General features: G+C 37.5%; 1 protein-coding gene across 4 annotated transcripts in view; it reads right to left on the minus strand.

The window, feature by feature from the left end:
* TNPO1 (transportin 1) overlaps positions 1 to 17,473 on the minus strand; it is a 94,146-nt gene that overhangs the window by 22,431 nt on the left and 54,242 nt on the right. For all 4 annotated transcript variants that reach the window (XM_061393297.1, XM_061393294.1, XM_061393295.1 and 1 more), the window contains exons 8-13: positions 15,371 to 15,493; positions 12,343 to 12,461; positions 6,315 to 6,375; positions 5,307 to 5,475; positions 1,245 to 1,397; positions 239 to 464 (exon numbers count right to left, since the gene is read on the minus strand). In XM_061393297.1, coding sequence (XP_061249281.1) covers positions 239 to 464; positions 1,245 to 1,397; positions 5,307 to 5,475; positions 6,315 to 6,375; positions 12,343 to 12,461; positions 15,371 to 15,493 — 851 coding nt within the window. The remainder of the gene's footprint in view (positions 1 to 238; positions 465 to 1,244; positions 1,398 to 5,306; positions 5,476 to 6,314; positions 6,376 to 12,342; positions 12,462 to 15,370; positions 15,494 to 17,473) is intronic.

Below are 17,473 nucleotides of genomic sequence, written 5' to 3' on the forward strand. Positions count from 1 at the left end.
ATAGCCAGTGAGAAAAAAAAAAAAAAAAAAATTGAAGAAAATAGCAAATACAAATCTCTAGTTAAGAGTCTCACTTGGATTTGCAAAACCATCAGCTGGAAGATACGGATAACAAAAAAAAAATCCCATTAATAGTTTAATATCAACATTTCATCACAGGCTTGAAAATTAAGTTTCGCCCTGAAATCTTCACACTCCCTTCTCCCACCATGAACAACTTGTTATGAACTTGTCTTACCTGCAGGCAGCTTCTTGTACTCTCTTGTTGCTATCCAGGATACGTTTTAGCAGTTCTGTCATTAATGGCTTCAGGTACGTGTCTGGGGGCTGGCTGACTACCCAGTGTGCATAGCGGCTAAGAGTCCAGCACGTTATGGAACGCACAAGAGCCTTTTTATCAGAGAGGCACTGAATAAGGTGAGGAATGAGCTCAGGTAGGTATGGAATCATGCCTTGCATGCAACCTAGGGAAAAAAACCCCAAATATTTCAGGAAGTGCTCAAATTTGGTTAAAATTATTTCAGGTGAATATTAAACTGATAGATGCATCAATGAAAAATATTCAATTATTTCTATTCTAATATGTATATTTAATAATCTGTTTCAAAACTTTTAAATAACTGAAATGAGAGCTAACTGCTCTTAAGTATCTTCTAGTAGGGTTTGTCGTTCAGTCACTCCCTCGTGTCTGACTCTGTGACCCCATGGACTGCAGCACACCAGGCTTCCCTATCTTCCCAGTAGGGATAGGAAAGCTCATTTTACTTCTGCTACAGAAATTATGCAAAATGCATCAATTTCTTATAGATAGATATTTACAGCTAGGAAAGAATAATAATTCTTTCTAGGGCCAGTGACACTTGACTTACGTTCCTTACACCTACATATGGAAGTTATTTTTCTAGCAACAGGGATGTTTCCGAGATCAGAACCCTCTCATTCTGTTCTCTTCATTACAACAAAAGCACTTGCAAAATATCTGGCTGGGGTTCTAAGTCACTCTATGGTTGTTTAGTAATAATTAACTAGCTCAAAAGTGAAAACTCATTCTAAGATGGCTCTTAGACTCAAATATCCTTTTTAAGGTTAATATGGATCACAGTCTTATCTATCTCAACAGTCTTATCTTACTAGGAACACAAGTCAGTAAACAAAGTATGTGTCTTGTTTCTGCTTAATTAAAGTAGTCATGTCACATTAGCACCTACTGAGGACTTGACAGTTTCAGTTTGACTCAGACTTACCTTCAGCAATTGCTCCTAAAACCAAGATGCCTGATTCTTTAACAACCCATTCATGATGAAAAAGTAATTCTTTCAAAAGGGGCAAAATATGTGGCAAAAGTTCATCACGATATACATTAGCAAGAACATCTAGGGCGGCTGCAGAACATTTTCCTAAGGAAATATTTAATTCAAAAACATTACATTAACTTCTATCATTCAGTTATATAACTATAAATCTATCTATACGTAGATAAAATTTGTTGTAAGTAACACATTTTTACCTATACAAAGTTTTTAAGAATTCAATTAAATAGGAGGTAATCACAAGAAAAAAAAAACTCTATTGACCAAAACACTTTATGACCAAGAATCAGTAAACTAATCATAAAAATATTTTATTTTGCAAATGACTACCAATTTTTTTTTTTTTTTTAAAATAAAGCTGTTACACTGGCCAGAAATAACACTTTACTCATCAATAAGGATCTTAGTTAAACTGTATGGTAGTTTCATTCATATAAATATTACACTGCCATGAAACAAAATGAAATCTTTAAGTACTAATACAGAATGAGTTGTATGATGTGCAGAGAAGAATCAGCAAAGTACACACAATCTGATTTCACTTCTGGAAAATCAGCTTCTCCTCCAAAAAAGAAGATTCAGGCATACCTCAAATACTGCAGGTTCAATTCTAGACCACTGCAATGAAGTGAGTCAAATCAAACTTTTCGTTTCCAAGTACATATAAAGTTATGCTCAAGTTATAGTGTTATTTATGTAGGAAAAAACCTTAACTGATACACACTTTATACCTAAAAAAAATGCTAACCATCATCTGCAGTTTTAACATTGCTTCCTTGCTAAGTGTAATCATTTCTAACTTTTTATTTAAAGTAAGAGATACGCAACTCTTCCTTTCACTTGAACATTCAAGAGGACATGAAAGGTTATTAACTGGTCTAATTTCAACAGTGTTGTGTCTCAGAGAACAGCGAGGCCCAAGGAGAAGGGGAGAGATGGGGAATCGCTTATGGATAGAGCAGTCTGAACACATACAACATACATACAGACCTCCGTCTTATGAGCACGGTTCATGGAGCCCCAAAACAATTATAACAGTTAACATCAAAGATCACAGATGACACACTGTCATAACAGATATAATAACAAAACAGTTTGAATTCTTATTCCAAGAATTACCCAAATGTGACAGAGATACAAAGGCAAGCAAACGCTACTGGAAAAATGGCACCAACAGACTTGATCAATGCAGGGTTGCTACAAACTTCACTTTATAAAAAAATGCATTATCTATGAAGTATAAGAAAAACTGTAGCAGACTGGTTCCAAATCGGGAAAGGAGAACATGAAGGCTGTATACTGTCACCCTGCTTATTTAACTTATACGCAGAGCACATCATGCAAAATGCTGGACTGGACGAAGCACAAGCTGGAATCAAGATTGCTGGGTTCGAAGTATCAATAACCTTAGATATGCAGATGACACCACCCTAATGGCAGAAAGTGAAGAACTAAAGAGCCTCTTGACAAAAGTGAAAGAGGAGAGTGAAAAAGTTGGCTTAAAACTCAACATTCAGAAAACTAAGATCATGGTATCTGGTTCCATCAATTCATGGCAAATAGTTGGGGAAACAGTGGAAACAGTGACAAACTTTATTTTTGGGGCTCCAAAATCACTGCAGATGGTGACTGTAGCCATGAAATTAAAAGATGCTTGCTCATAGGAAGAAAAGTTATGACCAATCAAGATAGCATATTAAAAAGCAAAGACATTACTTAGCCAACAAAGTCCATCTAGTCAAAGCTATGGTTTTTCCAGTAGTCATGTATGGATGTGAGATTTGGACTGTAAGGAAAGCTGAGCACTGAAGAATTGATGCTTTTGAACTGTGGTGTTGGAGAAGACTCTTGAGAGTCCCTTGGACTGCAAGGAGATCCACCCAGTCCATCCTAAAGGAGATCAGGCCTGAATATTCATTGGAAGGACTGATGCTGAAGCTGTCACTCTAATACTTTGGCCACCTGATGCCAAGAACTGACTCATTTGAAAAGACCCTGACGCTGGGAAAGATTGAAGGTGGGAGAAGGGGATGACAGGGGATGAGATGGTTGGATGGCATCACCGACTCGATGGACTTGAGTCTGAGTAAACTCCAGGAGCTGGTGATGGACAGGGAGGCCTGGCGTGCTGCAGTCCATGGGGTCTCAGAGTTGGACACCACTGAGCGACTGAACTGATGAAGTGTAAGAAAGCAAAGTGTAACAGACTAAGGTAAGCCTGTAGGTGTTTATGGAAAAACATACACATGAGTGAAAAGAAGTGTCCCCTCTCCCTCCCCAATGCAACATACACTGTTACTTTTGCAGTTCTCTACATTAAATCTTAATTCATCCTCCCCCTTACAGTTGGTATACAACGGGAAGTAATTTGTGATAGTAATGAAGACCTTGGGTTTTCTTGTTCTGTAACATATGGGTTCCAGAACTACTTGTGCCACCAGAACTAGCTATGCTAACCTCGGGCAAGTTTCTTTTTGCAGTATCTTTACCTTCCTAAGGCTGTTGAAAAGATTAAACGTGATATGCATACAAAGCCCTTGGCCTAGGGCTGGGCACATTGGTCACTGTAAGGAACTGTTACTTATAGGGAACTAAATGGGAGTAATCAGCATTATTCCAAATGAATGACACAGTTCAGGATGATCATTCACGTCCTTAACCGTGCCATCAGTTATTAGAAATCTCAGTCTTCTGAATCACAGAGTGGTTCTTAACTGGTGGTGACTTTGTGTCCCAGGGACCATCTGGCAGTATCTCAGGACACTGCTGCTTGTCGCAGTCTTAGGTGTGTTCTCCCTCTGATCTCCTGCGCTACTGCCTTCTACTGGTGAGAGATCAGGGATGCTGCTCAAAATCCTGTAATGGGCAGGACAAGCCCACAACAAAGAATTAGTGGCCCAAAACATCCAATGTGCTGTGAACTACAGAAGTAAAGATTTAAAAACCAGCACCCAAGCAAAACCGAAACACAGGTGTCGAGGTTCTCCCCAGAGTTATCTAATTAGTGTGTGGCCCACAACACAGGCTGAACAGATGATGTGGATTTGTCGCTAATATTGAAAACAGAAATTTTAAAAAGCATATTTTGAAGTCTGGAGGAAAAAGGGATTTACATTATCTTAGAAATATGCATGATAATCAACCAATCTTCATGCAAATTATGACATACAAAAAAATAAGTTAGGAAAACAGGAAAAGCCACGGCCAGTGTTCCTATTTCGTATATACTTTGTTATCAAACATACATTTTGCATCCAACAAAACACATTTCCTATATATTTTGTATCCAACAAAACATACACCCCCTTTGAGAAGTGACACTGTGAGATTAAAGTCTTTTTAAGGAATATGATGACAAGCAAATGAAGAACAGACCCATTGGGAAGAAACAAAACAAATCCACAATAAGATCATTATTTCACATCCAGAAGAAGACACCCAGAAAGTATTGGCAAACGTGGAGAACCTGTAGCCCTAAGACCCTGCTGGGGGAAAGCAAATGGCAAAGTAAGTGTGAAAAACAGTCTGGCAGTACCTCAAAATATTGAACATAAAAGTTTTCATGTGATCCAATAATCCTATTCCTGGGTATATACCCAAGAGAGCTGAAAACTTAGGACCACATATTAAACCTTATGTAACTGTTCATAACATCACTACCAACAGTAGCCAAAGAGGGGAAACAAAACGTCCATCTGCTAATTAACAGATGAATCAGTCACAAAGACCACTTTTTGTACAATTCCACTTATAGAAAATGTCCATTAGAGTTCAGAAAATGGGAGTGACTACTAAGTATGTAGTTTCTCTTAGGGTGACAAAAATGTTTCAAAATTTACTGAGATGATGGTTGCACAACTCTGTGAATACACTGAAAACCACTAAATTGTATTCTTTTGTATGGTTAAGTGAACTATGTATGAGGGCACTGTAGGATGTGTTACTTCCCAATTAAACTGTTATCCAAGCAGGCGAATGTGCTTCTCTATGACTTACTTAGATTCCAGTCAGAAATCGTGTCATCATCATCAATTTCATCGTCGTCATCCTCCTCCTCTTCAATTCCATCTTCATCATGCTGCTGAGCCACTGTCCTTGATCGATGAAACCGTGGCCTTATATCTTGCTCACTATCAGGAATTGTTTCATCTTCTTCAACATCACCCTGTGTATTTTTCAAAAGGAAAATTCTGGTTATATTCATATAAGCTAATAGTACATATATAGGTAAAAGAATGAGAATATTCACAGATAGCATGACACATGATTCTGAAATACAGTTGATGCTTGAACAGTATGGGTTTGACCTGCAGTCCCAGACAGCGTGACATGATTCTGAAATACAGCTGATGCTTGAACAGTATGGGTGTGAACTGCATGTCCAGTTCAAACAGGATGCAGATTTCTCTCTAAATGAAGTATTAGACGACTACATAATCTGTGGTTGGTTGCATTTGCAGATATGGAACCATGGACACGAAGGGCCAACTGTGAAGTTAATCAGGGATTTTTGATTGCACTGGAGGTCAGTGCCCCTAATATCCCATTGTTAAGGGTCAGCTGTATACATCTTCTGCTTGCCCCTGCGTTGAAAATAGCTCTTTGTGAAGGGGAGAATAGGCTATCACATAACCCATGTTAGATTATCAGGGATTTTGAACCACATAAGACAGTTTCCCAACATCTGGTATAATTTAGAGTATCTGAATCGAATTTAGAACATATTTAAGATTATTTTAAAATGAACCCCAAACAGTCAGAATTAACAGGAAATTCACGCTAACTCTAACTCTACTAGTGTCACCATCTAGTTAGTTTCAATTAAGCTAGAATCTACTGCCAAATTCACTGTTTGCTTCTATCTTTGAACTCCATAGCATATTATATAACAGAAAGCCTATTTAAATAGAGCCTACTCTAAATAAATGTCCTATTAATCAAATTCAAACATCTGTAAGTCAGTGAAAATAAACATCCTTATTCATCAGGGAATAGTTTCCTTACCTTAAGTAGGATAATATCTATATCTGAATACTTCATGCCATTCACTAACACAGGGATCAACCTATAAGACAGAAATTCATGAATCAAAAGATCTAAAGATCTCAAGGTCTCAACAATCTCATGAATACTAATAATACCACCACTACTGTTAATACTGCCTTATAGCATATTCTATGTCTGTCCTTCTCCAATGATGAGTACTCCCAATGTATATCTTAGGCCTTTTACATACTCATGCATAGAATCTACTGGATGGAATTTTAGACTGGACAAGATAGCTTGTCAAGAGTGCTTAAAAATAAAAACAATAATTTCTTTTTTTTTTTTTTTGCAATTTCTCCCCTAAGAACTTATCCCAAATACACGAAGGAACATTCCCAATTCGTAAAGACTCATGTTCCGTGATGCAAGACTAAGAACAATGGAAACAATTTAAATGTTCATCACTAAGGGCCTGGTTAAGTTACAACTGGGAATTTCCCAGCAGTCCAGTGGTTAGAACTCTGCATTTTCACTGTAGGGGCTGGGTTTTAATCCCTGGTTGGGGAACTAAGATCCTGTAAGGATCTTATTTTTGGATGCACACAGTCATAAACAAAGAAACAAATGACAGTGAAACTGGAAAAACAAAAAACCACCCGTGCAAAATACATAAAAAGCTCATATCCATTTGTATTAAAAACAATGAGATTCCTATCCACAGCAATCAGGTAAGAAAAAGAAATAAAGGATGCATTCCTATATACTAACAACAAAAGATCAGAAAGAGAAATTAAGGAAATAATCACATTTACCATTACATCAAAAAGAATAATACCTAAGAATAAACCTACTCAAGGATGCAAAAGACCAGTATTCAGAAAACTATAAGATACTGATGAAAGAAAGAAAAAAATGACACAGACGGAGAGTTATCCCATGTTCTTTGATTAGAAGAATCACTATTGTCAAAATGACTATACCACCTAAAGCTATCTACAGATTCATTGCAATCCCTATCAAATTACCAATAATATTTTCCACAGAACTAGAACAAATAATCTCACAATTTGTATGAAAACGCAAAAGACCCTGAATAGCCAGAGCAATCTTGAGAAAGAAAACAAAGTTGGAAGAATCAGGCTCCCTGATTTCAGACTATACTACAATACTACAGTAATCAAAACAGTATGGTACTGGCACATAAACAAATATATTTCAGTCAGACAGGACAGTAAGTCCAGAGATAAACCAATGTATCTATGGTCACCTGCTGCTGCTGCTGCTAAGTCGCTTCAGTCGTGTCCGACTCTGTGCGACCCCATAGACGGCAGCCCACCAGGCTCCCCCGTCCCTGGGATTCTCCAGGAAAGAACACTGGAGTGGGTTGCCATTTCCTTCTCCAATGCATGAAAGTGAAAAGTGAAAGTGAAGTTGCTCAGTCGTGTCTGACTCTTAGTGACCCCATGGACTGCAGCCTACCAGGCTCCTCCGTCCATGGGATTTTCCAGGCAAGAGTACTAGAGTGGGGTGACATTGCCTTCTCCCTATGGTCACCTAATCCATGACAAAGATGACAAGAATATACAATGGAGAAAAGTGTCTTCAATAAGTGGTGCCAGGAAAAGTGGACAGCTATACACGTAAAAGAATGAAATTAAACACTCCCTAACACCATACACAAAAATAAACTTAAAATGGATTAAAGACCTAAATTTAAGACCAGACACTATAAAACTCATAGAGGAAAGCATAGGTAGAACACTCTGACATAAACTGTAGCATTATCTTTTTTGATCTACCTCTTAGAATAATGAAAATAACAAAAACAAACAAATGGGACCTAATTAAACTTTAAAATGCTTCTGTACAGCAAAGGAAACCATAAATAAAATGAAAAGACAACCCTCAGAATGGGAGGAAATATTTGCAAACAAAGCACACAACAAGGACTTAATCTCTAAAACACACAAATAGCTCATGCAGCTCAGGAAAAAAAAAACCCCACAACCCAATCAAAAAGTGGAAGATCCAAACAGACATTTCTCCAAAGACACATAGATGGCAAAAAGAAGCACATGAAAAGCTCACCATAAAAACAACAAAAATAATGCCATTTGCAGCAACATGGACAGTCCTAGAGATTGTCATACTGAGTGAAGTCAAGTCAGAGAGAGACAAAGACAAATATATTGCTTATATGTGGAAAGAATAAAAAAAGGTACAAATGAACTTACAAAACAGAAATAAAGTCACTGATGCAGAAAACAAACTTATGGTCAACAACAGGGAGCGGGGGGGGGGGGGGGGGCTGTTGGGCAGATAAATTGGGAGATTGGGATTGATTAAATACAGTTTATATAAAATGGGTTTCCCATGTGGCACAGTGGTAAAGAATCCACCTGCTAATTCAGGAGATACAAGAGATGTATCTCTTGTAGGTTTGATCCCTAGGTCAGAAAGATCCCCTGGAGAAGGAAATGGCAACCTACTCTAGTATTCTTGCCTGGGAAATCCCATGGACAGAGGAGGCTGGTGGGCTACAGTCCACGGGGTCACAAAAGAGTTGAACATGACTGAGTATGACAACAATATATAAAACAGGTGACTAAGCAGAGCACAGCGAACTCTACTTAAAATTCTGTAATGGCCTATATGGGAAAAGAACCTAAAAATGAGTAGATATATGTGCATGTGTAACTGATTCACTTTGCTGCACATCTGAAGCTAATAGAACATTATAAATCAACTAACCTCCAATAAAAAATTATTTAAAAAACAAGATTACCTATATAATTACTTATATACACAGACTAACTAGGAAAGCTACACAATAAACTGGTATCTTCAGAGGTGAGTGAGTAGGCTAACAAGGGACAATATCCATCCTCTACTTTATTTCTAAATGGCTGATATTTTTACAATGAGCCTACATTCAGTATTTCTATTCTTTTTAATAAAAGAGAAAGGGAAAGGGGAAAGGGAAGTAGCTCAGTCATGTCCGACTCTTCTCGACCCCATGGACTGCAGCCCACCAGGCTCCCCCATCCATGGGACTCTCCAGGCAAGAGTACTGGAGTCGGTTGCCATTGCCTTCTCCTTAATAAAAGAGATGATAGTGTTTAAAATATAAAAACAGAAAATTTGAAGGATTTTATTCAGAAGAAATAATGCAAGAAGGAAGAAAGAGTTCTATGGACAAGGTTATCATAGTCTGATAAAAGTTTAGAAATTTTATTTTTAATTTCTTAAGAGAATCACGATGTCTATAAACATGGAATTTCAGATATACTGAAATATTTACGACTAGCTAAAAAAAATATGTATCAAAACATGTTAGGTAAAGGTCAGAATACTAACTTTAGTTCCGCTTGCAGCTATGATGGTTTTCATCTTTGACAGGTTTCTTACACTTTGTTTTCTCACTGTTCAGCCATGCACACTAAGATGAGTCTAGTGAGGACAGAAGGTAGGGGAACGCTCTGGAAACACCTAACAATGCCCACAGCCTGCTGCTCCCAAATTCTATCTTTAATTGTTCTGGGTGGCATGGGAAAAGAATGAATAGGCAAAAGAAATTCATACTCATATGCTGTGGGCTTATTAATAAAGCAACTTCTTTATAACCTAGATGAGTAAGCTAAGGTTCAGGCTTCCTGGGTGGCTCAGTGGTAAAGAATCCACCTGCCAATGCAAGAGATGCAGTTTGATCCCTGGGATGGGAAGATCCCCTGGAGGAGGGCATGGCAACCCACTCTAGTATTCTTGCCTGGAGAATCCCATGGACAGAGGAGCCTGGCAGGCTACAGTCCACGGAGTTGCAAGAGAGTTAGACACAGCTGAGTGACTGAGTGAAGAATTGTTTTAGCTTTCTCCTGTAGCCTCATGTTTTAGAAAACAAGAGAGAATTTTAGTGCAACATCATGGAAAGGCAATGATGTTAATACCAATAATGAATGTTTACTGAGTACTTAAGTATATACCAGGAGAAGGAAATGGCAACCCACTCCAGTACTCTTGCCTGGAGAATCTCATGGATGGAGGAGCCTGGTGGGCTACAGTCCATGGGGTCGAAAAGATTCGGACACGACTGAGTGACTTCACTTCACTAAGTATATACCAGGCACTGGGTTAATTGTTTTCTATGGATCAATCCGTCAATAAGCCCCAGGAGATATTAATGTATTATGTGTAAGAATAAAGGTGGGGAAAAAAAACAAAATAATTCTGGTGAAAAAAAGACCTGTTCTACCAGATAACAAATGCTCAATAACCAAAAGAACATACTACTGGCTATAAACAACAACAAAAACCACACAACATAGCCCAGAAACAGATGAAAGAATTTAATCCTATTCTTTGTTACATTAATGTTTTCTATGTGAAATAAGAGATCTCATTTTGATCTCATCTCATCAAAATATCAGCTAAAATTGCTGATCTTTTAGCCTGCTACCAAGTTACTGGTTGCTTAAAAAAATTTGGATTTTATTAGGGCAATAAAAGAGACCATCAATCTATAACTGCTCTTATCTCCTAATGTTAGAGATTAGGTTTGCATTAATAAAATCTCTTCAGCTTTGTAAGAATTAATGTCTGTTTTTTATAAGACGTAGAACTATATGATCCAATAGTAAGAAACAAGCATATCATAAAAGTGGCATCACAAATTAGAAAGAAGAATAAATTTCCTGGTGGGGTGGGGGGTGAGTGGAGGCAATCCGTTTAGCACACCTTATACTTTACTCTAGATAATAAATTCTAGATTGACTAGAATAAAATATAGGTGGAATTGTTTTCTTGGTAAGAACTGACTACATGAAAATGAGAACATCTGAGTATACGAACTTCTGAAAAAAATGTGACTCCACTAATACAACATATTAAAACAAATGGTTATTTTTTTGCGTATTAGATGGCTAAGATTAGAAAAACTGTAATTAATGGATGGCAAAAGTTGTGACAAGATGAGACACTGCTAGTGTATTATAAACTGGAGAACACCGTGACGGGACAGCACTTCAAAGTTTAGACTAATGACATGGAGGAAAGGGCACAACTTATAGTAACTGACAAGAGCCGACCACAAAACAGTAAATCAAAATTTTAAGCACTAACTATAGACAGATGCCTTATTCATACTATCAAACTTATTTCTTTCCAAAATACTGATATATGACATCTGGTACACAGTACTGGGCATCTCAGGTGGCTCAGGCTCAGTGATAAAGGATCCACCTGCCAATGCAGGAGATGTGGACTCAATCCCTGGGTTGGGAAGACCCCCTGGAGGAGGCAATGGCAACCCACTCCAGAATTCTTGCCTGGGAAATCCCAAGGACAGGGGAGACTGGTTGGCTACAGTCCACTGAGTCGACTGAACATGCACACATGCATACAGGTGTGCATACAGTATTAACACAGAGAAAAACACATTAAAAGACAACACACCAAAAAGAACAACTGATTACTTAAGGGGGTGGAAATCCAATGGAGTTTAAATTTTCATGTAGAAAATTAAGTTTATGAGCCTGTATTTTAATTTCAAAAGAATGTGAGCACTACTTTTAAAAGTAACTGACTTTACTTGATTTCATATATATTTCATAAACCACTGCTATATACCTAAAAATAATAGTTTTACATCAATTCAATTTATCTCAATACTGGAAAAATGTATTAAAAAAACTGACCTAACAGCATTCATTGGGTTAAAAATAGACTTAACAATATGTTAACAAAAAACTCTTAGCACAACTAGTAAGAAGATCTTTGGAGGGGGGAAAAGAGTCCACAGTCAAAATTACAAGATTATAAAAAACTGCCATGGATTATCCAAAGTTAAGTTATAATTCACAGCATAAACCACCCTCATGTAGTTTAGAAAACAAAAGGAATTGCTTCTTAAATAAACATCTTTACTTATACATCAGTAAAATTAAGCTCAACTTCTTCAGAACTTCACTACCTGATGGCATAAGTATGCAATCTAAAAACACGAAAATGAGGCATCACTGTTAACAAGACAGCACTGCTAAGAAATACTTACTTGGGAAGATGCCTTATGAGTACATCTTTGCATATTGGCTGCTCAGCCAAAGTGAGCCAAAATTCGCAGGCTTCTAAAGCCACATTTTCATCTTGATCTTGGGTCCTCTGTAGCATGTACTGTAAACAAAAGAGCCTTAGTATTAATAGGTTTAAAGCATACAATTAAACCTAATCCAATTTCAGCAAGTTAAGAGTCCTTTGCTATGGGCCTTACCCTTTACAGTAGTTCTCAATTTAGGGTTTGGATTTTTTTTTAAAAAGCCTCCTAATCAATTCTAAAAAGCAGCCAAACTTAAGAACTACTATTTTAGAATGCTGCCTAATATAAAGTGTCCAATTCATGTCTGTCTGCTTCTCAAAATAAACTCCACTAAACTTTTCATAAAATGGATAATCTTTTTATAATATAACGACCCAAGCTGTCTCTTATAATTACAACTATACCTTGAAACAACCAAGGGTAGGGGTGCCAACCCTTCAAGCAGTCAAATAATCCACATATATAGCCCATCTTCCACATATACAGTTCCTCATCTGCAGTTTCAGCCAATCTTGGGTTATGTAGTACTGTAGTACATATTTAGTATAAAAAAAAAAATCTGTCTACGAATGGACCCATGCAGTTAAAACCTGTGTTGTTCAAGGGTCACCTATATATATATTAATACTTCCAATATTTAAGAAGATATATACATATTATACAAGATTTTTTTTGAAGAAAGTAGACACATTTGTCAACTGCAATTTTCAGTTGCCAACAAAATAGGTTTATCATGTCCTTTGAACATACCAAGCCAAATTCACTTAGTTGAAAGAACATCTATCTGATCTCCAAATCTATCCAAACCTACCCTCCTTTAAAAAAACATCCCCAAACCAGGAAATCCCCTGGAGACCCAGTGGCTATGATGCAGTGCTCTCTCTGCTGGGGCTTTGGGTTTGAACTAAGATCCTGCAAGCCATGCAGCTCAGCAAACCCCATCCCTCCACAAAAACCTTATACGTAAAAACAAAAGATCAAAGGCATGAATTCCCAATGTACCAGGGGCTGAAACTGGGGTCAAGTGATGAATTCCTGAATGAAACATCTCATATTACAAAATACAGCCACACAACCACTCTGATAGGTCACCCCCTCCCATGTCCTACTACAATGCTGAGCACTGCTGAAGAAAGAATTGCAGCCGCACAAATTAGGTTCCCCAGGTGTGACATGACAAATGATAAAACATTTTTCTTGATTTTCTGGTTAACTCCAAACTCTAACGAAATTTTCAACCAGCGCCACCTGATTCTTCTAAACACTTCAGAGAGAACAGATTTATCAGCAAAAATGTCATTTATTCCCATTTTGCTGCTACATATCCTTATCAGTACATCTATTCTTCCTAATGTTTTAGAAAAGGAATTGCTGAACAGCATGAATGCTATCCTTTCTCTAACAGGTCTTAGAAATGCCATCCTTCAAGTACAATTATGTCCAGTAATATGAAAATTAGGCATGACTCTTTTAGCAATAATGAGTATTACCCAATAAATTACACTGTCCTAATAATAAGTTGCTATTACATATTCCTTACTTTAATAACGGCTGATCATGGAACAACAGACTGGTTCCAAATAGGAAAAGGAGTACGTCAAGGCTGTATATTGTCACCTTGTTTATTTAACTTATATGCAGAGTACACTATAAGAAACGCTAGACTGGAAGAAGCGCAAGCTGGAATCAAGATTGCTGGGAGAAATATCAATAACCTCAGATATGCAGATGACACCACCCTTATGGCAGAAAGTGAAACGGAACTAAAAAGCCTCTTGATGAAGGTGAAAGTGGAGAGTGAAAAAGTTGGCTTAAAGCTCAACATTCAGAAAATGAAGATCATGGCATCCGGTCCCATCACTTCATGGGAAATAGATGGGGAAACAGTGGAAACAGTGTCAGACTTTATTTTTCTGGGCTCCAAAATCACTGCAGATGGTGACTGCAGCCATGAAATTAAAAGACACTCCTTGGAAGGAAAGTTATGACCAACCTAGATAGAATATTCAAAAGCAGAGACATTATTTTGCCAACAAAGGTCCGGCTAGTCAAGGCTATGGTTTTTCCTGTGGTCATGTATGGATGTGAGAGTTGGACTGTGAAGAAGGCTGAGCGCCGAAAAACTGATGCTTTTGAACTGTGATGTTGGAGAAGACTCTTGAGAGTCCCTTGGACTGCAAGGAGATCCAACCAGTCCATTCTGAAGGAGATCAGCCCTGGGATTTCTTTGGAAGGAATGATGCTAAAGCTGAAACTCCAGTACTTTGGCCACCTCATGCGAAGAGTTGACTCATTGAAAAAGACTCCGATGCTGGGAGGGATTGGGGGCAAGAGGAGAAGGGGACGACAGAGGATGAGATGGCTGGATGGCATCACTGACTCCATGGACGTGAGTCTGAGGGAACTCTGGGAGTTGGTGATGGACAGGGAGGCCTGGAGTGCTGCAATTCATGGGGTCGCAAAGAGTCAGACATGACTGAGCGACTGATCTGATCTGATCAGTGATCAATGTACTTACATAAAATTATTTTCATCACATAAAAACTGAAAGAGAATCTCTTAAAATCTAAATGGTCTACTAGAACTCACTATAAAGGTTATATATTTTCGACTTAGAAATCTCATTGTTACCATAAATCAAAAGTTGATCAGATCAACTTAGCAGTTATGTGTAGAAAACAAATTTTTATCTACTACAATTTTATTGGCCTAAGTCGTATCTAGTAAATACAAATCATCTACATATTTCCTAGTTACACTACAGTTAAAAGCTGTCTACTCCTGTAAATTACTTTCCTCTCTATAACATCTTAAATCTCATGAAAGAAAAATCACCATAATAACTTATAATTTTAAGGCAATCATAATTAATTTTTATAGTCCAAATGTGACAAATAAGAAAACAGTGATTTCACACTGTATGTTTTGTGCCCAAGAATTTCCCTGAAGGGAAGAGGAGAGAAAGTTTTTAAATTGTTTGTATTACCTCAACTATATTATGCATGTGAGGAAGCAGGCGATCCATCCGAACTTCAAGCAACATCACAAGTGCCCGGCACACATTTTTCCGTACCTCTGGTTCTTCATCACCAGCCAAGGCGAAGAGATTCTATCACACAAGAAAAATTTTCTTCTAGTTAAATATTCCAATATACTAGAAAGATTTATACATAATATTATCTTCAAGGTGGTAATATTTAAAGAAACTCTAAGATATAGCACAAATAAAGGCTTATGAATTAATTGGCCCACAGTATTAGATTATAAAGACAAACACAGGAAGCTAACTGCCAAAAATTATGATTTCAGTAAATGATCTATAGCCCTGCTTTTAAACAAGAGTATGAGCGGCTGTGTTCTGAAGTAATTTTTAGTTTGCGAGAATAAAACCATGTCATTAGGACAGAGGAGCATTCATCCAGCTCACCCAGAAATAAAGATAATTATTAAAATACAATCTGATTTATCCTTCAAAATTACTGTCAATAGAGTATTCCTACCAACACTGATTCTTAACAGGCACATGTTCTATAAGAGCATCAACAATTGGGACATTATATATACTGAGAGTTTCTAACAACCTAACCCTCAACTGTTGTTCACTAAGTCAAACTATTAAAAAATAATAAAGGTAGCAATCAATCTGATGCTGTTCTCAAGTTTCTCTAAAAGTGAAAAAAAAAAAAAAAAAAATCCGAATGGTTCTCAACTCGAAGATGTTGTTACTCAATTTTATAGACCGAGAGAGAAATGCAGATTAGACATCATATAACTTGCAAGTGGGGGACCTGAATTTGGTTTTCACAAAAGTATGGGTAAGTCCACGCTCAGTTAACTATACCAACAAGCCTTCACTAGAAGTTGTCTCTTGAAGAGGTTCAAGTGGAGATTCAAGAAGAGAAAACAGTAAGCCTTCCCTATCTCACTCCTGAGGTTTTACTTTACACACAAACAAACTGAAAGCAGCAAAAAAAAAGAGCTAAAATAAAGTAAAATCCAATGTGTCCCACTGTCTCTTCCCAGGACCACAGAAACGTCTCCAAACATATGAATCTGAAATCTAATTACAAAGAAAGGGTAAGACAATAGAATAATTTAAATATCAAATGTGACAGTATGTTGCATTTTGAGGACTTTAATTTCTCCAAATCCTGCCTCTATTTCTGAGGCTTTCAAAACTCTGTAGTTGCACTTTTAATTTTACATAGTCGGAAATAGTACTGTTTTTCCAGCAGGTGCTGCTTTTATACAATTGTTCATTAAATTTGATGCTGTCTTACACATGAATACCCAGCTTTATCAAGGTATGTTATAGCCATGTATTAGTGATCAATACACTTTTCATCAATCAACCCTGAGTATTCATTGGAAGGACCAATGCTGAAGCTCCAATACTTTGGCTACCTGATGTGAAAAAACTCGCTGGAAAAACCCTGATGCTGGGAAAGACTGAGGGCATGAGAAGCAGGGGTGACAGAGAATTGAGACGGTTGGATGGCATCACTGACTCAATGAACATGAGTTTGAACAAACTTCAGGAGACAGTGAAGGACAGAAACCCTGGTGTGCTACAGTCCATGGAGTCACAGAGCTGGACAGTTTGGCGGCTGACCACTCGTTATCAGTGCCACCAGACTCAGAGGCATGGCTTCAGCCCCAGATAAAAACACTGGCAACTGAAGCAAAGGATGAAGAACCAGGTGAGCTTTACTGTATTATCAAGCAGCAAAGAAGTGTTAATATGGTATTTAATACTAATGGAAAATAATTTTAAATGTCAGGAAATGTTTTTGTTCCACTTGCTAAGTACGGTCCTGTGGAGTTTTTATTTTCAGAAAATTTTATTCTAAATTACATCTCTGTATAAGATGCTGGTGTGTCCACCATTGTTCTCTTTAATGAGCTATGAAAGAACACTACTGAGTGGAAATACTATTGTAATTACAACAAAAACTACTACTGCTTCTAAAAATAATAGCAGTAGCTACCATGTGGAGTGCTTACTTTCCATCAGGCACTATTCCATTTTTAGCAAATACCTTTATAACAATCCAACAAAGTAGGTCTATTATTAGCTTTATTAAAAACT

Source organism: Bos javanicus, chromosome 20 (genome assembly GCF_032452875.1).
Source record: "Bos javanicus breed banteng chromosome 20, ARS-OSU_banteng_1.0, whole genome shotgun sequence".
Lineage (NCBI taxonomy): Eukaryota > Metazoa > Chordata > Mammalia > Artiodactyla > Bovidae > Bos > Bos javanicus.